The sequence below is a fragment of the Siphateles boraxobius genome, unplaced genomic scaffold (genome assembly GCF_051911475.1).
Source record: "Siphateles boraxobius isolate OS27281-9 unplaced genomic scaffold, OSU_SipBor_1 164, whole genome shotgun sequence".
NCBI classification, from domain to species: Eukaryota; Metazoa; Chordata; class Actinopteri; order Cypriniformes; family Leuciscidae; genus Siphateles; species Siphateles boraxobius.
Window position 1 is genome coordinate 1,974,497 of NW_027508771.1, and position 24,223 is coordinate 1,998,719.

The 24,223-nt window shown below is 43.4% G+C and overlaps 1 protein-coding gene across 1 annotated transcript in view; it reads left to right on the forward strand.

Moving 5' to 3' along the window:
- LOC143740068 (kelch-like protein 29) overlaps positions 1 to 24,223 on the forward strand; it is a 462,524-nt gene that overhangs the window by 369,230 nt on the left and 69,071 nt on the right. Inside the window, exon 11 of the mRNA XM_077232146.1 lies at positions 12,800 to 12,980. Coding sequence (XP_077088261.1) covers positions 12,800 to 12,980 — 181 coding nt within the window. The remainder of the gene's footprint in view (positions 1 to 12,799; positions 12,981 to 24,223) is intronic.

Below are 24,223 nucleotides of genomic sequence, written 5' to 3' on the forward strand. Positions count from 1 at the left end.
CAGTTTCCACAATTCTGGGCGGGGGTGAAGTATCGTGCCCCCCGCCTGGGAGAGTAGATCCCTCCTGACCGGGAGCTCCAAAGGAGAACCGTCCAGGAGAGAAATCAGGTCCGCAAACCATACTCGGGCCGGCCAGAACGGGGCTACTAGTAGTAGACTGACCCCGTCCCGGCGGACCCTCTCCAGAACTCCTGGTAACAGAGCAATCGGGGGAAAGGCGTACAGACGTGACCTCGGCCACGGCTGCACCATAGCATCCAACCCCAGGGGGGCTGGAAGAGTGATGGAGAACCACCGATGACAATGAGTGGTCTCCTTGGAAGCGAATAGGTCCACCTCGGCGCGACCGAAACTCAACCAAAGGAGCTCCACCACCTCGGGGTGGAGTCTCCATTCCCCTGGCCTCGGCCCCTGCCTCGACAGGGAGTCTGCTACCACATTCAAATACCCAGGGAGATACATTGCTCTCAGAGATAGTAGCTTCCCTTGGGACCACAGGAGGATCTGACGGGCCAACTTGTAAAGCCGGCGAGACCGCAGGCCCCCCTGATGATTTATATAAGAGACCACCGACGTGTTGTCTGATTGAACTAACACATGATGGCCTCTCAGGTCTGTTAGGAAGTGTTTCAGAGCCTGAAACACAGCCAACATCTCTAGGCAATTTATGTGCCACGAAAGATGATGATCCTGCCACAGACCTTGGGCTGGGCGACCACTCATGACCGCCCCCCACCCTGTGAGGGAAGCATCCGTCGTTAGCGTTATGCGACGACAAAGAGCCCCCAGCACAGGACCTTTGGATAGGAACCAAGTTTCTCTCCACATGACCAGAGCACGAAGGCAGCGCCGCGTGACTTTGAACGTGCGGAGCGGATTTCCCCTCGGGGAGAATCCCTTGGTCCTGAGCCACCACTGTAGCGGTCTCATGTACAACAGGCCGCAAGGTATAACGTTGGACGCTGCTGCCATCAGACCCAACAGTCTCTGAAACTGCTTGACAGTGAGTAGCTGGCCTAGCTTCACTTGTTTCACAGCTGAGAGAATCGAAGCGATGCGGGTCGGAGAGAGTCGCGCCCGCATCGATACCGAATCCCAAACGACACCCAGAAAAGTGGTCTTCTGGGAAGGAGATAATACACTTTTCTTTGCGTTCAGCCTCAACCCCAACTTTCTGATATGAGCGAGGACGACATCTCGATGCCGAACCGCCATCTGCTCGGTCTGAGCTAAAATCAACCAATCGTCGATGTAATTGAGAATACGAATGCCCTGAAGCCTCAGAGGCACTAGTGCTGCATCCATGCATTTCGTGAAAGTGCGGGGAGATAAAGCTAGGCCAAACGGAAGAACCCTGTACTGGTACGCCTCGCCCCCGAAGGCGAACCTCAGGAACTTCCTGTGTTGTGGAAGGATGGACACATGGAAGTATGCGTCCTTCAGATCTATCGTGACAAACCAGTCCTCGGACCTGATTTGAGACACGATCTGCTTGATAGTGAGCATCTTGAATTTTAGCTTCCCTACCGAGCGATTCAATATGCGCAGGTCTAAAATTGGACGCAACCCCCCATCCTTCTTTGGAACGATGAAATATCGGCTGTAATAACCTGACTCCAAACTGGGAGGAGGAACCCGTTCTATAGCCTCTTTTTGAAGGAGCGTTTTCACCTCTTGTTCCAATACCAGAGCCTGCTCGGGGCCCACCACTGTGTGCAGAACCCCTCTGAATTTTGGTGGACGACACCTGAACTGGATAGCATAACCCTTTTCTACTGTCTGCAGGACCCAATGAGATATTTTTGGAAGGCTTTTCCACTCTGCCAGAAATTCTACTAAGGGTACCAGCCTCTCGAGACTGGCCTCTGGTGTAACTTGAGCAGCAGACGCAGCGCCCTGTAACGGCGCACCGGCAGGGAACAACTGGTCTGACCGCTCTGAGACCCTCCTCAGAGGGAGCGAGCGTCCCTCGGGAAAGCGCTCGCTGGGATCGTCTGTGCCCCGGCATAAAGGCGGGGTTGGCAGAACGAGCCCCTGAGGGCACCGAGGAGGAATGGGCACCGTAAAAAGAGGTGAACACCTTTCCGCCTCGGTGGGGACCACCCTCAGCATCCTGAACGGCTTGGCGTCAGGACTTCTTCTTAGCCGAAGCCTTCTTAGCCAATATAACTGTCCTCAGATCAGTTCTACTGGGAGAAGGCTTCGGCTGAGAGTGTCGCGGCTGAGCCCACTGTCCAGCAGGGGGAGCACGAGACGCGACACTCTGCCTCTGCTGCGCTCTATGTGATGAGCTCGAAGACGGCCGGGGCTGCTCCCGCCCAGCAGCCCCAGGGACATGAACTTTAAGGGGAAGAAACTTTTTAAAAGCTGCAGTTTGTTTCTTTTCTTCTTGGAATTTATCGATAACTGAATTCACAGCATCACCAAACAACCCCATGGGAGAAAGAGGAGCATCTAAAAGAAAAGCTTTTTCTCTCTCTTTAATATTAGTCTGATTTAACCACAAATGTCTTTCTGCGGCCACCAGAGCTGCCATAGAACGACCCATTAATTTGGCCGATTCTCTGGTGGCACGCAGGGATAAATCAGCAGCCTGACGCAGTTCGCGAACTACGTCAGTACTGACCTCCTCACTCTCACTCATGTCCCTTAGCAGATCAGCCTGGTATGCCTGCAAGATTGACATAGTATGCAGACATGACGCAGCCTGACCTGCTGCCGAATATGCTTTACCCACCAAAGCCGAAGTGTTTCTTAAAGGCTTGGTGGGTAATGCCGGTGCCTTAAAAGATGATGCTGCTTCGGGGGAGAGATGGCTCGCAAGCGTCTCTTCCACACGAGGCAACGCACCATAACCATGAGCCTTGGCTCCCATAATATTAGCGTATGTTGAAGTCTGGGGACTAAACACTCTATATGACACCGGTTTTCTCCATGATTTCGACACCTCGGTGTGGAGATCATGGAAAAACGGCAGGCACCGGCGTGGAGGCTGCACACGTGACGGCAAAAATCTCTCATCCAACTTTGATTTAGAAACAGACTCCTGTCTAGTCACTGGCCATTCAATATTAAGTTTTTCAACAGCTCTTGTTAACACCTCCATAAGCTCATCACTCTCAGGAGTGTGGGGTGGCGAATCCTCCACATCTCCCTCAACACTAACAACATCAAGTTCCTCAGAACTGGATAGCATTGGTGCCTCAGCCCGAGCGGAAGAAACCGCAGCGCGTGCTTCCGAACCCGGGACTGAGGCACTGGATCTCACAGGTGAAGGGAGAGATAAGGCAGAGCCCGTCTCAAACCCCGCTGTGAGATCCATCTGCGATCCCCACGATAAGCGCCGCCGCTCTGCCTCGGCAGAAGCGGGACCCGAACCGCGGGGAGCGCGCACCGAACCGCTCTCCTCAAAGAGCGACCGGCGGGAGCGGAGCGTCCTTAACGGCAAACGCTCGCAATGCTCACAGTCTGCTCCCTCGAGAGCAAACTGGGCATGCTGAACTCCCAAACAAACAACACAAAGATCATGTGTATCCCCGCTCGTTAAATAACGCGAGCAGGGAGGAACACACTTTCTAAACTGCTGTTCGTCCGCCATAATCTCTCAATATATATATATATAGGGATAAATTGTTTGTGTGGTGCAGGGTATGTAAGACAAACAATATCACACAGGGACAGATTCACATGTAGCGCGACTGAAAGCACAGAAGCTAATGCGCTTGTGTTTTTGGGGTGCTTTATAGTTTCCTGGTCGATGACGTCACCCGCCTATGACGTTTCATCTCTCCATTGGGCTGATTCCATACGTGCTTCATGACGCACAACGCAGGGGCGTTCCCGCAGCGTTTGACGCAGCTCGAAGTTCCCTTGAAAGGGAACTTTATACAGAAGCAAGTAAAGAGTGCTCCTTTTAAAATCATTGAAGCTGTCAGTCAGTTCATTATGATAGAAAAATAATTGTACTGTTATGGTTTGTGTTTGTTTGTTCACTTTAGAGGTTGTTTTCTGTTTCTAGGTTGGTTTTCAGTCTGTTAATTGGTTAAGTTCTCTCTCTCTCTCTGTTTGTCATTATGGTTTCTAATTGATTGTTAGTTCTGTTCAGGTGTGTCTTGTTCATTAGCTCATCAGTTGCTGCCCTGTTTCTATCAGTTCTTTGTCAGTTCTACATTTAATTGTGTCAAGTTGGTTGTTCTGTTCATGTTTATGAGTTTGTTTTTTGAATAAAGCTGCCGCACTTAGATCCTGTTTCATCTCTTCTGCAACCAGCCTGACAGGTACATTTAATAAGAGTAGAATTTTTAACTTTTCTGTATAGAAATTAGGTTTTTGCTCGTCACTGTTGTTAAAAAAAAGCAAATTTTATCTGCATATCAATTCAAACCGTGCTCTACCGTTACATGTCAAATAAACAAACATGTAATATTATTGCACTTAATAATGCAAAACAAAACAATGCAAAACAAAAATCCACTAGATGTCACAGTGTCTATCAACAGCACTTGTCACAACACTTCTTCTAACATGGATGTCAGAAACAAATAAATCACCCCAGCCATGTGAACTGTTTTTGGTGAAATTTTGCAAGCTAAGCATTTTGTTTTTTACATATTACACTATGAGAGCCCTAACTTTACAAAATTATGTTTCTTGGTTCCATGAAAAAACTTAAGTAGGTTTTTAATAATTTTTCAAAAACATGCTCAACCAAACGGTTGATTTGGCACAAAACGGTAAACTGTCACCCCCTTTTTTAAATGGACATTACAATGCACTATTAAAACTTGGTTGTAATTCAAGAATGCTTTGGAATAAAGACCTAAGTTTGGTCTTGTTTTAAAGAAAACAGTCAGCAGATTATTGCCAAAATAAAAGCACTTCAAAAAATTTAAGTATGAAAAAGTTATGGAAGTTTTAAATTTACATTAAATCAAATAGACTGTACTTAATATTTTTTCTTTTATATAAAATATATATTTTACAAAATATTTTTTACTATAAAATTACTATAAAATCAAAGCCATATATCTAACCAAGTTGTGTTCCAAATCTGAAGTTGATATCACAAAAATGGAAGTTCCCATGAGATTTTGTTTAGGTGTAATACCAAAGATGACATAAATTCCATTGAATTTAATTGTATGCATTCAGCTGTAACAACTTATTACATTTCTGTCCAAATATCACTTCTGTCACAAAATATGGAACCTTGAGACTCAGACCTTTCTGACAATGTGTTTGTCAAGATTAGAAAAGGTTTTGATCATAAATTATGATGGGCAATGAAAAAAGTATGGCAATATGTGTATGAATTCCGGTACCATTTTTTTACCATTAAGTGACATCTCAACCATTTGGTAGAGGCCGATATTTTAAAAATGATGGGATGTGTTGAAAAAAACATACATTGAGTCTTGGTTACTAGCGACATAAGGAGATAAGAAATGCAAACAAAAAATGTTTCCATCACTTTTTTCTTGGTGCGGACCTTAAAGGGTTAATGATACATTTTCCCCCAGCGCCACCAAATCAGGTGCTGGCGCCACCATCTGTTGAACTTAGTGGCACCATCTTTTCCATCTCTAGTTCATTTTATATGATCCTGGGGTGTGACAAATATTCCATGCCAAAATCTGCAGTAATAACTGTAACAGAATTAGCTAAATATATTTTAAAAATGTTTAGCATGTCACGCTACATGATACACTTTTCAAGTATTTTGAAACAACACCAAGTTTGAACATTTAAGGACCTTTCACACTGAGCGCGATTAAACAACGCAAATCTACATCGCAATGATGATCTTGAATCGAAACAATAGATCCCTATGGAGCTATTCACACCTGGCGCAATCAATCGCAGTGCGACAAAAGGAGTTTTTTTCTATCAGTTTGTCAAATTTTTTCACCATCACCCCACGATGAAACGAGCCGTCCAATTAGATTTGAGCTTAACCGAGCGGGCTGGCGCTGTTTTGAAAACCTGTCTAAACACCGAAATATTCCGGTCGAGAGAAGAGAATGGATGTTGAATGTTATCATTGATGTCTGAGAAAGATTTATTCTAACATTTTCTTTATATGTTCTATTGTAATTTCTATTCATTTTCCACTGAATAATGCGATCTGAAGAGCTTGAAACAGCGTACAGAGCGGTTTACCTCCGTGCGCGTCTGTTATGAGTCAAAGAGAGCTGTCAATCATATTATGTGATCATAATTCCTTGCCCTTCTGAATGATGTTGTGTTCATTTCTGAGTTCCGCACAGTTCTGCACATAAACAACTGAGAGAAACAGATGAAACATGAAGCCAAATAAATATATTACAGCGATATATGTTCTCTTTCATAGGTTCACTCAACGCTGCGGAAAGCGCGGTGGGGATATCCTCTGGATGTGCCGATTGCCTGAAGCCCTATAGAATCACGCCAATTCATTGGCTGATGGCGCTCGCGCAAGCTGGCTCTTCCCCGACGCTCTTACGTCGTAGCATGACGAACGCGCGCGCGCCATCCTCTCCTCAGATTTCTCTGCCTTCACGAAGCGGTCACATCTTTCCCTTCGTTCGTTTTTTCTGAGCCTGAATTTATCTAATTCAACTACAGCTTTCGTCTCAACACTTCAGCGACTGGCATAAGTGGAACTCTGTTCTCCTTACAGTGAAGTGTCATGGATTATTGACGCTGTTCTCCGCCATGCGTTCGTTTCATTTCGAACGAAGACCCTCACAGTAAGTGTGTTAAATGTATGGGTTTTTCGCATGCGCGTGAGGCTGTATTAGGATTGTCAAAATGTAAATTTTGTGACAATCTCCTTCTCAAAACCCTCCGCTCTAGACTCGCGGTTTTTGAGAAGGAGTCATTCGTTTCCCCCCGTCGCGCTCCCGAGACCGCTGAGGCCTCTCGTGGATCCACGGCCTGGGGCTCGTATGTTGAGCTCGAGGATATTGAGTACGAGCAGACGGGCCTCGCCCTTTCTCTCCCTCCCTCCCCCGAGCACGCACGTGGCGCGGTTGAATTCGCGCATGATTATTTATGCCCCAGCCCGGGAGCCCGCGAATCGGTTTCTTTCGGTCTGGATGACGTGATTTACACTGCAGCTTCCGACTCCCAGGATTTCGGGCCTGCTTTGACTGATGACGTTATCCCGCCTAACGGCCAGGACGCGCGGCCTACTCCGGCCTACACTGAGCTTATTGACGTGCTTTGCGCGCTACAGAGAAGCTCTCTATAGACTGGCCTGTTGAGCCCCGCGAGTCTCAATCGTCCAAACTCGACGAGAGATTCCTTAGTGGCCCTAATTCTAGGCCAGAGCGAAGAAAGCTGCCCTTTTTCAGCGATCTGCATCACGAGATCTCCAGATCCTGGAAGCAGCCTTTCTCCGCACGCCTAACTAATGCGGCAGCCGCTGACTTCACCAACCTTGTGGGTTTTGTGGAGCAGGGTTATTCCGTTATTCCAGCGGTCGAGGACACGCTGGCTAACCACCTCGCCCCGTCGTCTGCACCGTCCTGGAAGTCGCGTCCCCTCCTTCCTTCCAAAGCTTGTAGGACTACTTCCTCCCTTATTGGGAAGTCTTACATGGCGGCTGGTCAAGCAGGCATGGCCCTGCATACCATGGCCATCCTTCAAGCCTACCAAGCGGACGTCCTTAAGGACACGCCCGAAGCTGTCAAAGATCTTCGCAAAGCCACAGATCTGGCCCTAAGAGCCACCAAACACACTGCTCGGGCTGTAGGTCGCTCTATGGCGGGCTCGGTTGCCGCAGAGCGCCACCTCTGGTTGAATCTCACGGAGATCCGAGAAAAGGATAAGAGTTTTCTTCTGGACGCCCCTATCTCCCACTCAGGTCTTTTCGGGGAAGCGGTCAACACGGTGGTTGAGATGTTCCGTGCCGCTAAGTCTCAGTCGGCCGCGCTCAGGCAGTTTATGCCCAGGAGATCTAGAGAGCCAAGAGACTCCAACCCTCCCCCTTCTCAGACCCGAGAACGCTCTGCTCATAGGGTTGAATTCCCTACTAGAAGGAATGACCCGGCTCATCCCCCACCAACTACGGTCTGGGGAGCCCGAGGTCGTCCGTTTCCCTGCCAGCGCCCTCACAAGCGCCTTCAGCTGAAGCGGTCCAACAAATCGGCCGCTCCAGCCTCCTCGAGCCGCTCCTGACCCGCAGGTCAGAAGGAGCCGCACCAGATCTACGAGGTTGGGACAGACCGCGCAAGCGTTTCTGCCCTCCTCCAACCGGCTCTCCTCCTCCAACCCTGTCACCTTCGCCACCAAGTGTGTTTCGAAGTGCAGGTCCTGTTTCACTCTCTTCACCCAGTCCGGAGCAGGAGGAAGGAGACGCGTCTTGCTTTCTCCGCTCGCTCCCGGCGCACGTTATACCCGCCAATCGCTTCCTCGGAGGCACAGTTCGTTTTCCTCTGAAGCAGGCGGACCCAGTTACTTCTATCCAGGTGGTGGTACCCCCCAGTACGTGTCAGGACGCCAAGCGCTTTCCTCCACGGTCAACCACGCCTCCCCATGGACAGCGCGACACCCTATCTCAGGTATGTCCCCTGCACTGCAACACTCCTCTCCCTCTATCACATTTCGTTCAAGAATGGGAGCGTTTACCAGGGGTATCGCCTTGGATCCTTCGCACAGTTCGGCTCGGCTACACGCTTCAGTTTTGTCGCAACCCCCCCTGCTTCAACGGGGTCTTTCCTACTGTAGTCGACAGCGCCGCTCAGGCTTCTGTACTACAGCAGGAGATTTCATCCCTTCTGCTGAAGGGGGCGATAGAAGAGATTCCTTCGGGGGAAGTCGAACAGGGCTTCTACAGCCGTCACTTCCTGGTCCCGAAGAAGGGAGGCGGCCTGCGGCCGATACTAGATCTTCGCCGGTTGAACTTCTCTCTTTACAAAGGGAAATTCAAAATGTTGACGTCGAAGGCCATCATATCTCATATCCGGCTGGGGCACTGGTTCGTGACAGTAGACCTCAAGGATGCTTATTTCCACATCCAGGTCGTACGGCGACACAGGAAGTTTCTCAGGTTCGCCTTTGGAGAGAAAGCGTACCAGTACAGGGTCCTCCCCTTTGGCCTCGCTCTAGCGCCAAGGACGTTCACAAAGTGTATGGATGCTGCTCTGGCCCCGTTGCGGCTCCAGGGCATCCATATACTCAACTACCTGGACGATTGGCTCCTTTTAGCCCACTCCAGAGAGTTGGTGACTCACCACAGGGACATTGTCCTCCGTCATATTCAGTCTCTCGGTTTGAGGTTGAATACGGAGAAGAGCGTTCTTACTCCAGCTCAGAACACGGTTTTCTTGGGGGTACACATGGACTCCGTTCTTATGCAGGCCCGTTTGGCTCCTGCACGGATTTCCAGTCTGGAGACATGTCTGTCCCGCTTTGCGCTAGGCCAGCATGTTTCCGTGAGCACCTGCCGCAGACTTCTGGGCCTTATGGCCGCGGCCTCCCCTGTGCTACCTCTAGGGCTACTCCACATGAGACCTTTTCTGTGGCGGATGAAGCTCTCAGAGGCTCGGCCCACGGGGCCAGCCCTTCGCCTATTGAAGGTGTCGCGCAGTTGCTTTCGCGCCCTGTCAATCTGGCGGGACCCCCTCTTCCTTCAGAAAGGAGTCGGTATGGGTGCGGGATTCCGTCGTCAAATGGTTACGACGGATGCCTCTCTGACCGGCTGGGGAGCGGTTTTCGAGGGCAGGCCAGCGTGTGGGGTTTGGACTGGCGAGACCCTCTCGTGGCACATAAACAGCTTGGAGCTGAGGGCTGTCTTCCTGGCTCTTTGCCACTTTCTCCCTTTCCTCGAAGGGCACCATGTCATTGTCAGAACGGACAATATGGCAGTAGTGTCCCATGTAAACAGACAGGGGGGTTCACGTTCGCGCACCCTAGACAGGCATGCGCGTCACCTTCTTCTGTGGTCCCAGGACAAGTTCCTCTCTCTGAGAGCAGTTCATGTCCCAGGGATTCTGAACCTCGCAGCAGATTTCCTGTCGAGGCAGAAGCTCAGGTCTGGGGATGGATGTTGAACCGCCAGACGGTGGCCCTGATCTGGGAGAGGTTCGGAAAAGCGGAAGTGGACCTCTTTGCATCTCAGGAGTCGTCCCAATGCCCGCTTTGGTTCTCCCTGAGCCCTCCAGCTCCATTGGGGATAGATGCATTCGCCCACCCTTGGCCGATGCAGAAACTCTATGCCTTCCCGCCCATCAAGCTGATCCAGGCGGTTCTGTCCAGAGTGAGAGAGAGCGGAGTCCGCCTCCTTCTGGTAGCCCCATTCTGGCCGTCCCAGCCATGGTTTTCGGAGCTGATCCCTCTGTTGGTATCCTCCCCCTGGGAGATCCCGGTCAGGGAGTACCTGCTTTCCCAGCTTCAGGGCAGGATATGGCATCCTCGCCCCGACATTTGGAAGCTGTACGTTTGGCCTATCAGAGGCCGTTAACTTTAAGCTTTGATCTCCCAACCGACGTTTAGGAGACCATTGCGAGTGCTAGAGCCCCTTCTACGAGGAGGCTGTATTCCTCCAAGTGGAGGGTATTCGAGGCATGGTGCTTAGCACATGATAGGGACCCAGTTGGCTGCCCAGTAGGCTCAGTGCTGGAATTCCTGCAGGAAAAGTTTGCTTCCGGAGCGGCTGCTACCACTCTCAGAGTATATGTCGTAGCTATTGCCGCTCATAGAGAATCAGATGAGATTCCCTTGGGGAAACTGAGGTTAGTTTCGGCCTTCATGCGTGGGGTTAGGCGCCTGAAACCGGCTCGCCCCCCTGGTGTTCCCTCGTGGGACCTTCAGTCGTCCTGGAGGGTTTGACAGAGGCTCCCTTCGAGCCCTTGGAGTCAGCCCCTGAGCGGATTCTGACTCTTAAGGTTGCTCTTTTGTTGGCTTTATCTTCACTAAAGCGGATGGGGGATTTGCAGGCTCTCTCTATTAGTGAGTCATGCTTGGACTTCGCTCCTGGCCTGGTTAGGGTTACCTTGAGGCTTAACGCTTAACGCTTAACCTTAACGCTTTCCACCCTCCTCCTTTTGCCTCTGAGGAAGAAAGGAAACTTAACCTGCTCTGCCCGGTCCGTTCTTTGAAGTTGTATGTAGATCGCTCAGGCGGTTGGAGGAAATCTAACCAGCTCTTGGTTTGTTTTGGTGCTGGTCGCCGCGGGCTTGCGGCATCAAAGCAGAGGATTTCCCACTGGGTAACGGATGCTATTTCGCTGGCTTACGAGGTGCGTGGTTTGCCTTCACCTCTTAGCATCAGAGCACATTCCACCAGAAGTGTGGCTTCCTCTCAAGCTCTTTTTAGAGGGGCCCTCTTGGAAGACATTTGTGTAGCGGCAGGTTGGTCCTCTCCGCACACCTTTGTTAGGTTCTATAATTTAGATCTTGACATGACTCCAGGTTCCCAGGTTCTATCTGCTTGAACCGGTCATGGTTATTATTATTTGGTCTGTTACCAGTTATGGCAGCGCTTAAGCTTGGCGAGTTTGGTATTTCGTTCCCACTGCGCTTTCCGCAGCGTTGAGTGAACCTATGAAAGAGAACGTCTCTGGTTACTTGCGTAACCTATGTTCTCTGAATAGGGAACGAGACGCTGCGTTCGCTGCCAAGCTCCTCGCGCTGCCGTCAGTTCTTCTTTTCGGCAGAGAAATCTGAGGAGAGGATGGCGCGCGCGCGTTCGTCATGCTACGACGTAAGAGCGTCGGGGCGGAGCCAGCTTGCGCGAGCGCCATCAGCCAATGAATTGGCGTGATTCTATAGGGCTTCAGGCAATCGGCACATCCAGAGGATATCCCCACTGCACTTTCCGCAGCGTCTCGTTCCCTATTCAGAGAACATAGGTTACGCAAGTAACCAGAGACGTTCTGTATGTGTTTTTCAAGCGGCTCTGAGTATTTTTTATAACAATAAAGAATGAGAAATGCAAAGCAGGTGTAGTGTTCAGTTTATTATAAAACACTACAAACAATGCACGTTTGCCCATTATTTAATCAAAATATACTTTAGATCGCAGTCAGAAGTTATTACACGCACTTGATGATGGTTTCTGTGTAGTAGCTACCAAACCTTATTTATCTCAATTTACTGTTTACGGATGAGGTTAAAGCCAAATTGGAAAACCTACGAGATGCATACATGAAGAAAAATGTATTCTCGGTCAGCGCCACCTATCATACAGGCATGAATTAGCTGAAGGCAATCAATCGTTTTGCGTTCAGTGTGAAAGCTTCATTCATAAGTGATTCGCTTAGCTTTATTGCATCACGCTCAGTGTGAAAGGGCTTTTAGTGCCAAAAATGTATATACAATAAAGAGTTAAGCGTTTTTTATGTATATTTTATAATTCATTTATATGTATTTATTTATAAAGTTAATTATTATTATATTTAATATGAATTATGTATACATATAAATATAAAATATATTATATAAAATATTTTTATAAAGAAATGCATTGTATACCATTAAATTTATATTTATAAAATGTATTATAAAAACGTTCCAACTACTTTCCTATTTTAACTTATGTTCATTTGCTGCCTTAAAATTTGAATTATAATCAAATTTTCTCATTCATTTCTCAAAGTCATTTCAACACAGTTATCAGGTCATGACTTGAACTGTCATTAATACAGTCTTTTTTTTTTGGAAACAGCTAAAACTGAGTCCCCGAGAGAGAGGGAGATGTGAATGTGGAGTGTTTTTTTATGCATCTTTCCTTCAGATCTGTATTAATGAAGGTGTGATGTCGGAGGGTGTAAATGGAGACTTCAGCACTCATTTGCTTGGGCTTGTACCCTCTTTAGGTGGCATTGAGTCGGGAGTCACGCTGGCAGACGTTTGGTGCTACATGTCCCTGCTGGATAATTGGAATCTTGTATCTCGGATGACAGTCCCGCGGTGCCGGCACAACAGCGTGGTGTACGACGGCAAGCTTTACGCCATTGGAGGACTCGGAGTGGCCGGAAACCAGGATAATGTGGAAAGGTACCGGGCATTTGAATTAAACATTTCATTGCAAGCCATTAGGTGTTTCAAATAAACATGTGGTCAGCTCTTTCTGTGCTGAGAGCCAATCTAATAATTGGATCTTGGCTGAAGTATGGAGGGAGTATTTTGCTGGCAGGTTGACTGTGGCACAGATGCATCGAGTAGATTGGATCAGGTTACGCTGCCGTGGACTGTAGCTATAATCGACCGTTACACAGAGGTCGTGACACAGTCGGTCACTTTAAAAAGAACAGAATGCAAAAGCGTCAAGTGACGATGATGTAAACACAAACCAGATTGATATTTGAAGACCGTTTTACAGTTGGTCATATTGAAATAAACCCATTTTCTCATGCAGTATCACTCTTATGACATGATAATCAATTTGAATTCATTCTTCTGGCACTAATATCCAATTTCCATCTCACTGCCTCTCTCTCTGCTCATTCTAGTCTCGTAGGTTCCTTATTTTAGTCTTGCGTAGCCAGACTTTTTTGAGCTCCACAGCTTATTCTGACCCAAACAAACTTTCTTTATTCCAGGTTTTTCTTTTTTCAACAAATACCCACTTAGATAGGAAGGACTGTCTGACTGACATGTAAAATAATATTATATTACATTTTATATATATATATATGCACGTCTGTATTTATACAAAATAATTATAGAAAATACACACACATATTATGTGTAAACTAATTTTTATTTTGGATGGGATTAATCGTGATTGTGAGTGACAGAATTTTCATTTTTGGGTGAACTATCCCTTTAAATTATTTTACATTTGACATGTCCTACAGATTTCCAATACATTGGATATTTTTTTGAATTATATATAATAATTCTAATAATTATACTATATGTAATTATTTGTAATACATTCTATTTGAAATTACATGTTTTAAATATCCAATACACTGGATCCAATATCCTCTGGTCACATATAAAACCATGCAAATGCAAAATCATGCAAACAAGATCATGTCATCAGTATTTTTGACTGTTTTCTAGAAAAAGAAAGCTCGTATTTGGAATTAAAGACAGACAATCAGATCATTGGCGCCTCCAGAAATTTTTCATAGGGGTGGCCAGATGGGGCCACTTAAAATCTTGGGGTGGCACACCAAAACTATAAATCATAATTTCAGAATTCTATTCTACTGTTGTAGTAAACCGGCCTGTATAAAACTATCAGAAAGACTTAAGGAAACTCCTACTGATATACTTTGGTTTATTGTGTTATATTTAATGTTACTAATGATATAAGTAGGGCCCTACTAATATATATATTATATTATATATAATGATATATATTATATAGACATGATATATATATAAGGGCCCTCGCCCGCGGCAAATTTCCAGATACTTACATAATTGTGATGAATTTAATCCTTTTTAAGTTATTATTTTGCAGTGTAAGATTACAGTTAACACCTTTAAATATTACATAAATGTATTATGGATTTTTAATAAACTTAATGTGTATAAATCAGCAGCAAAAAGTAATTCTTGAAAAAATCTGCACAGTAATTTTATAAAATCTAAATATGTTAATAAAAACAAATTACTATTAGTTATCTTATAAAATTCAATCAGGCAATCATACCTTTCACAATTTTATATTTATATATTAATGTCAAGAATTCAGAAGTGCATATATAGGCTACACTACAAAGAAATAATATACAATTAAATTATGCTTATTTTAAATGTATTGAGCAGGCTAGGTATAACAAAATATATTGGCTTCATTAATATTTCAGTGCGCAAACCCATGATAACCTGAAAAACAGAGCGCACACAGCGTGTATGCACTTCGCGGGTGCAGAATGATGTGCTCAAAGCAACATGGAGTCACACCGTGCAGCGCTGCGCTGCATAAGTGCGCATTTAAAAGTTCACGTCACAAAGCGAAGAAATGTCAAGCGCACAAATCCCAGTGCGATTTTGTTCCTTTGTTTCACAGTTTTAAATTCCAGTTATCGTGCGTTTGATGCCGATTCATAGTCCTTGTGATGTGTCATGTGTGTGATCTAGCAAGCACACGGTAGTGAGTCGTTTAAAAACAGCAACAAACTCCAACAAAATAAAGTAATTTTATGCAAATCTACAGCCTTTTATCTACAGATCATGCATTATAATGTAAATATATCATATTGGAGAGAGTTTTGCCGTGCATCCAAGAGGCGCGCGCGCTGTTTGAATATGAATGGAGAATGATTGACTGCCGCAGAGTCAATCAGAGTTGATACTTTAATCATTTAAATAGACTTATGTCCCTCACATTAAGCTATGGAATGACTTCAGAAGACTTGGTCACCCAAACTGATGTGAAAAAAGCGGGAGGCGCCGAAAAGCTCGCTGTTTGCATCCCTGCTTGTCAAAACGTGGAAAGACACATCAAAAACTGCTGTAACAGTATACTATGAAATGCATAACTGATGCTACTAAAATTTATACTGGCCATTGGGGTGGCCAGTGGGGTGGCCACGGCCACCCCTTCACCCACTGGTGCCGCCATTGAATCAGATTGGAACTGGCCATTTCAGTGAGCTTAACCATTGTTGTGTGCAATATGAATGAGACTCCACAAACAGTCTGCTGGGACGCTTGTTTGATTGACAGAACCGTGGAGGTTTGTTAGAGAGAGACCGACGGCCCACTTCACCCTGCTGACTCACAATTTATATCCCACCATCCATCTTGCCTGCAGTTTAATGCTCATAAGCATGACATATACTCCGTTTACAATGTCTTCAGTCAGCTTGCTACTCAAGGCTGCCTTTGGGCCAATCGGGAGCAGCATCAAGGTGCTCTTGCTCTCTGTCTGATTCGTTTTTATTTATTAAAGATGAATTTGGAAATTCAGTGACTTGCCTTGCTGTAAGCTGTCTGCATAGGCATCAGCTTGGTCACGTCAGAATTTAAATTAACTTGAGATGACTTGAAATGATCATCTGTGAGCTGTTTTTTAGTAAGCACTCAGCTTGGTGAGATTGAAAGCTGCACATCCGTACCGGCAACCTTCATAACACCTGCAGTGTGTACAGAGGAATTGTTGACTAATGAGCCTTAAATAAGGAGACTATAAATAACATACAAACAGCACCTAGAATTAACAGATAAAAGCTACATGAATACGCTTTTTACTGTATTATTGTAGCTACTTTTTATGGAAGGCATTTTCTGACAATGTTAAATGAATATTGACATAAGTAGAGTTGTCTATAATGAAATGGTTAATCTAGTTTTAGTTTTCATTTTTATCATTTAATTGATATAATTAAAATTGGCAGAAAATGCCTTCCATAAATTAAGCAATGCAAAAAAAAAAAACACACCAAAAAAACCCCCCACAAAAATACTGAGACTTTGATGTGATTTGGTTTTAATAAATATGTCAATATAAATATATATAAAAAAATATATAATCGAAGTTAGCAATGCCTTGTTCTAAAAGCATTAAATGCAAAGCACATCAAAATATTTGTTAATAATTATTATGTGTTGAATGAGGCTCTATTTATGATTAACATTTCTCACACTTCCTGTCTGCCATAGTTTATTTAATGCATACTGGGATTCTCCCCAGAGGATATTTGTGATGTTTTCCTTTGATTTTGGCTAAACAGGCCATCTTAGAAGTCATCATAGTGCTTCAGATTGTTTTTTTGGAACATGTTGGGAGTGCGTCTTAAAATGCTCCCAGTGGAGACAGAGTATATATATTCATAAGTGCCAAATGAGAATAAAACTGACTTTAGTGAGCAAATTAAATAAAGATGATCAACAGTGACTATGAAGTGTTTACTGTGGGTGGTAATCATCATTTTAATGTCCCAAAACTGAAAGATTTTGTTACAAAATCTGATCTGATCTAAATTAAGTATTTTACTCCATTACAAGTGACCAAGTCCAATAGGAATTGAGTATTTTTTTACTGTAAAGTATCTGCACTCTTTACACCTCTAGGTAGTATTTAGTCCTCTGAGCACAGTATTGAAGTATTGAGCAAGATCATTGTGTCTATAATTTCTGAAATATGCATGAAGTCAAGCTCCATGGCAGACTCCCCATGTTGAGACAGCTGTATTTTAGTAGGCGAAGGAATTCTCATTTTGACCATCTTATACACAAACACAGCTTGTGTATCTGCACCACGTTCACACCGGCTCATCAAATGTCATATTTGCACTGTTGAATCCTGTTATTAATTGTGGTGGCCAATAGCGTTCTCGCCGGGCACCTCGTAACCTTTCAGTCTGGAAATTCCACACCCCTTGAGTCCAGCCCTCTGATGGCAGCACAAGGACAGTGATAATTCCGACGAAGCCCTATCAGCAACACTTACTGTTTAATTACTCTTTGATGATGGATTCCAGTCGTAAAGCCACAGTCTCACACTTTGAGTTGTCGTGCCATCTCTTTAGCTCTGAAATTACTGTAGGAGAGCGAGTGAAAACAAGGAACTCGAGGGCAGAAGTGCAGAGAAGCTGCTCTTGGGAGTTTATTTTCTCTGTGTCATGTAGTCATGACTTTGGCACTTTCACAATGCTGCGTGTCACTCGCTAAAGTCAAATGAACAACTTCTCCAATTAAAGCACTAAATCTGAACTTGAATGTGCTCTGTAAAAAACTGGATATATTATGCAATATTTTTTTTACTTTCTTAATGCATATTCCTGGTTGTTAAAATGAATGATTCATCAGTGCATGTTAATCCAAAGAGAAAAAATCGCTTTTTACTAAGTTTGATTACTTGGAAAGATAATCGAAGCAGGTAGTGATACTGTTTTTTATAATTGGGGTCAGATACACTACCATTCAAAATTTTAAGAAATAAATGTATACTTTCATTCTTTTCAAGACATGTTGGAAAACATTTCTATTTCAAATAAAAGCTGCTCTTTTTAACTTTGTATTCAACAAAGAATCCTGACAAATAAAATGTATCATGGATTCCACAAAAATATTAAACAGCACAACACTGATAATAACAAGAAATGTTTCTTGAGCAGCATATATTTCAAAATATTACATATTTATTTTATCAAATTAATGCAGCCTTGGTGAGTATAAGAGACTTAAAAAAATCTTACTGACCCCCAACTTTTGACCATGATTTTGTGCAATAGTAATGTCCCGATGGTATTGGGCATGTTTTTTTTTTTTCTTGAATTACTTTTCATAATACTATTCATTTGTTTTTTTAATGCTTTTGGTTCCAGGAATGTCTTTGAATGGTTTCCCAGAAGACCAAACTAAAGAACCGAGTAGTTTTTTTTTTTTGTTTTTTTTTTTTCCTGCAAATTAATGGAGTGTGTATCACTCGGAGTTGACGGATCCTCTAGGCAGTCAAAGCGAGGCCCATTGTTCCGTGCTGAGATAGAGCGACCTACCGTGCAAACTCAACACACCATGGCATTAAAGAACTGATAACTCGCCATCTGCTGCTGTGCCTTTATCTCCAGCATACTCTGCTGCTCCACTCCGGCGAAGTGGATTTTTAGACCCTGTTGATTGTCAAAACTACTAGAATGGACTCAAATTACAGTATTTTTAGCTTTAATTGGAGCTAGCTTTATCTCTTGCCACTCTTGCATTTTATCATGGCAGTATCTTTATTCTCTAGTCCATAGCCAAGCCAAGTCACATTTATTTCTTTAGCACTTTATCCAATAAAGATAGTTTCAAAGTAGCTTCACGGTAAAACAGGAATAGAAAAATAATGATCAATGATTCAAACTTCATCAAATATGAGATAAATTCAAATTATTCTATAAAGCAGGTCCACAGTAGACAATAGTGTCTTCAACAGTGTTGTTTAGTAAGGCCAAAGCATAGCATTTAATGGGCGTCTCTTGATCCACGTGTCGTTCGTTTCCACTGCATCAATGAACCACTGCGGTTCTGCCAAACATGATAATAACAGTCCTCCACTGCTCAAGCATATTTATTTCCGGAAATCCTGCATCTCTGAAGTCTGTCTGTTCCAGTTGGAGCTGCAGTGACTTCTGTAGATTTTTTTTTCTTTGTTTGTTCTGGTTCACATTAAGTCTCATTGAAAGCCTAATTAAATGAGCTCTTTTTTCCCTTCTTCTTTTTTTGGATTATTGCCCAGTACGTCGTGGATGTAGTCCATCAAAACATCTGTTTATCTCTGGATTGGATTGAATATTGTATAGTAAATCTGTGCAGATGTTGTATGGAGGTGATCAGGTTGAGATATTGATATATGTTATACAGATGGGAGAATCATAGATGATTTTCTTTTAGCTAAATAAGGGTTTTTCCATAGATGTTATTCTAGGAAATCAGTTGCATTTGACTTTGGACTGATTCCCATGAACATCAGTACATCATTTATACAAAATGTATTATGCTGATTTTTGTTAATTAGTAGGTACACTCTAAAAATGCTCTTGACCTTTTAATGTAATTTTTTTATGATCTTTTAACCAGAATCAACCTCTCAGGGCCCAATAAAGACAAAAGCTTAATGATCAAATTTTCCATTTATATTTTCCATTGGCTTTTTATGTAAATAGTGAATTTAGGGTATTCGAAATGAGCGGCCACGTGCAAGAGGTAACTCATTTGCATAAAACACGCCTAAACCATCTTCATATAAGGGCTTTCTCCACAACATCTATCCATCGTATAAACATGCATATTATTTTTTGCATTACAGTAATGAGAATATTGGCTTAATTGTCATAAAACACTGAGATAATAAAAGAAGCATTACTACGTTCCTCTATACCTGGTGTACTATTACTCTGAAGTGGCAAAAACATTTATCACAATCAATCTGACAGAGATCTGACAAGATCAATGGGTCTTGTGTTTTGGACTGTTTTCAAATTCACAGCTGGACCGTAGATCAGACGTCTACATTTCAGATGAAGGAAAGTGATTAGACAGCGCTGTCGGCCGTGTATTTTAAGGGGAAACATAATGGGTTGAGATGGGAAGACATTGATCAGCGGCTCCCTCCGGCCTTTACAGAGGAGGAGAGCTGCATACAGAGAGAGCAGACATAACCTTGACACGGGAACCGGCAGAGCTGGATGGATTATATATAGAAAGGTCTGTGACTAGCCGTGTGTATCTGTGTGGTTTTTGCCCGGTGTGACTCTCTAATCCCGCCTTTCTTTGATGGATGGATGGCGATCTGCTCTGGTAATGATGCCAGCCGCCCCTGAGGTCATCTGCCCTCCATACCCAGCAAATGATGATAGGGAAGCGAGCAAGCTGGTGAGATGTCTTAAGAAAGACTTGTAGAATTGGTTAATATGGTGATACTACAGATTTTGTGCATTTCCCAAATTGTTTGGTCTCAATGCTGAAGGTGCCCTCCAAGACAATTGGAAAGGCAATCTGTTTTTTTCTTTCTTGTTCATTGTGTGCAAGCTGAAGTGCTCAAGAAATGAGTTTGTTTACAGGAGTTATTGTGTTGCAACCTTGGCCCAGTTTGTCACTGTGGCCCATCTTAATGTGTTAAAACTTGCAATAGCTCTGTCACTATAGTTAGGGGCCACATTTAATGTGCATCTAACTTTGATTCAACATAAAATCAGTATTGAATGTGTATACTTTCTTAAAGGGATAGTTCACCAAAAAAAGAAACTTCTGTCATCACTTACTCACCCACACATCATTCCAATTGTATGGCTTTCTTTCTTCCACTGAAGCACTGTTGTTATTGTAAACTAAAGCTAAAAGCTATTAAAAAAAAATTGTTGTTGTTGTTAATTGAAATAAAGCAGAAATTAAAATAAAATTATAAATGAAATTTTATAGATGAATAAACAAACTTAAAAAAAATAGAAATTTACTTAAATGCTGTATTTGCAACTAATGGAAATAAAAGTTTAAGCTGAAGTACTGAAATTACTAAAACTAAAATAAATTAAAGCTTAATAGATATATAAAAAACGAATAAAAATTACATAAGCACACAACAATTACTAAAACTAAAATAAAAAAAGCTAATGCAATAAAGTTACTACTGAATAAATACTGATTCGGTATATAGGCCAACAGTTAACATGGTAATCAGGGTGCTTCAAAGAATACCATGATATTGCCATGATAATGTGATATTTTAGTTAGTGGTTATTCAGTGCCATTCTAAAAGAATGACCTTTGTTGGTCTGTGCAAACGTATCTCTTTTTTTGTGTGTGCGTGTGTGTGCATGTGTACATGTTTTTCCATCCCAGTGGGGACTTCACTCCTGAATGCACACAGACTCATGGGGACTCGTGTTACCGTGGGGACCTAAATTGAGGTCCCCATGAGGAAACAAGCTTATAAGTCATACAGAAAATGTAAAAATGCAGAACATTTGAGTGGTGAGTATGTTTAGAGGTAGGGTTAGTGTAGAATAGAATAGCATAGAATATAGAGTAGCATAGAATATATGGTTTGTACAGTATAAATTCATTATGTCTATGGAGAGTCCTTCAGTCTTGTGATGCTTCAAGTGAGGAACAGACACAAATTTCCTTTTTTATTCTCTGAAAATCTTTCCCTCCATCGCTGCCTCCCCACAAAGATAGTAAACCAGACGTGTGTGTGTCTGGATGTGTGTGCGTGCATGTGTGTGGTTCAGGTATTCCCTACGTTATGGGGAGAATGTCCTCACAAACATGGGCGTAGATTATGCCCCCACTTCTTATAAAATGTAAATTCGTCCCCCACACTTTTTCATAGGGCAAGTGTTCACGACAAGTTGAGGTTTTCATGCATTAACAGCCACTCTCTATCTGCTTGAATCAGGCAGCGTTACAATTAGGGATGGGAATTGATAAGATTTTATCAATATCAATGCCACTAACGATTCTGCTTATCGATCCGATTCTTTAACGATTCTCTTATCGATTCCTGATAGCACTGTGTGGGAAAAGGTAGTCTTTTTCGGGGGGAAAAACAAGTCGTTTTAATGCTTACACTTGACTAAGCAAACTGTACTTTTTATGTAATTTCTGTAATAAATGGAACCTTATTGTAAAGTGTTACCGATTAGTTATACACCGATTAAACGTCCCGTGAGTTCAGTGTTGGAAAGATCAGTTGTTTTAACCATTCATTAAAACGAATCAGTTCAAATGAGTCATTAGTTCGCGAATTGGACGTGTCATTATCGGACGTGTGCGCGTTGTGTGATTATCCCGCCAGTTGGGACATCCCACAAGATGTGTGTCATCACAGAAAACATTTCATCACTGGATCGTTTTTTTTCGTTTATTTGAAGTGTGATTATGTCAGCTGAATGTGCGGAAGACTTTTCAGAGAAGATAAGACAACGTATTTTAGCACAATTCACACCCAGCGCCAATTCAGGAAAAACAAATCTCCGAATGCTCCACATAAAACTTTAGTCTCCCTACCTTACCATCGTGTCGTGTATTTTGATTAATATGTGCGAGGGAGAGAGGAAGACAGCGCTTAGTTTTGAGACGGTGAAGCCTACTTTCGCCTTGCTCCGAAGAGAGAGAGTGCGTGCGCGCGACCGGGGCTCTCTCTCTCTCTCTCTCTCTCTCTCTCTCTCTGCTCGATCAGTTTAACATGCGCCCTGTCACAAGCGCAGCGGTTCATCTACATTACCAGAGAGAGACAATTTTACTCACTGATCAAATAAGACTTTGCAGGACAAAGATTATCTTTGGACGCGGTGCTATGGTGCTTGATAAAGGACAAAAGGGACAGTTGTGAGTTCACGGTCTGTACATACTATGGCTGACTCAGAGCAGGAGCATCGATAAGAGGACTCGTTAACGTCGAGGGCATACAATATCGATGGATCGTAAAATTTAGAACCGGTTCTCGAGTGGAACCGGTTTTCGATTCCCATCCCTAGTTACAATAGTATATTATACAATACCATGTGCAATATAAAGTACAGAACATCTGCATTTCTTACTTTCTTTCTGCTGTATTGCTTTAAACATAAATAGCATATTAAGCCAATTGAGCAAAAAACTGTCAACAAAGGTCTGAAAAAAAATGGTATAACACTTGACATTCTGTCCCCCTCACTTTTGAAATGATGGCCTAAGCCCCCTACCCACAAAGATGGCAATATCCGAAATCCTTGTCAGGACATTTTTTGCTCCCTTTGAAGAAAACAGCGTAAAATGTAAAAATGCAGAAATTTTTCTGTGATGGGTAGGTTTAGGATTAGGGAATAGAATATGCATTTTGTACAATATGAAAATCATTATGTCTATGGAATGTCAATAGACCCATTCACACATAGTCTTTACCGGTAAATTACTGGTAACAGATCATGTGTGAACAGAACCTTTTCAAATAAACCTGTTCCGGCAATTTACCAGTAATGGAAGTTGTAACATTACCAGTAATTTACCGGTATATGCGTTGTGTGAACGCGGTATGAAGATTACCGGTATTTTGAATGTACGAGGTCAGAACGCGCTGACGTAAGAAGTGATTTGGGCCAATCAGAAGCTGCTGAAAGAGCAACGGCTCTCAGCCATTCATAAAATTATGAGGCAGATGATGCATTTACTCAGCACCGTTTACAAATGTCTTCAAATTGGAGTGATACCGAAACTAAAACGTTTTTCCTCATCCAGGCGGATGAAGAGATTTGTCAACAGCTTTAGAGGTCCCTTCCAGGTTAATGACATCGTCACAGAGTTTAAAGGGTTAGTTCACCCAAAAATGAAAATTAAGTCATTAATTACTCACCCCCATGCTGTACCAACCCCGTAAGACCTTCGTTCATCTTCGGAACACAAATGAAGATATTTTTGATTAAATCTGAGAGGTGGATCACTGCTACATAGGCTGCCAGAGGGAATGAAACTTGACGGCCCAGAAAGTCATTAAAGAAAATGTTTAAATATTCCATGTGCCTACAGTGGCTCAACTATAAGTTTATCAAGCGACGAGAATACTTTTTTCCCGAAAAAAAAAACATAATAACGACTTTATTCGACTATTCCTTTTCTTCCTTGTGGGCCTGAGACGAGAGTTCAAGAGATTTCCACGACGCATGCGCGAGAACTGAGAAGAGAACGTTCTTCTTCTAATACTTCTTGTTCAGTTCTCGCGCATGCGTCGTGGAAATCTCTTGAACTCTCGTCTCAGGCCCACAAGGAATGAAAAGGAATAGTCGAATAAAGTCGTTATTATGTTTTTTTTTTCGGGAAAAAAGTAGTCTCGTCGCTTGATAAACTTATAGTTGAGCCACTGTAGGCACATGGAT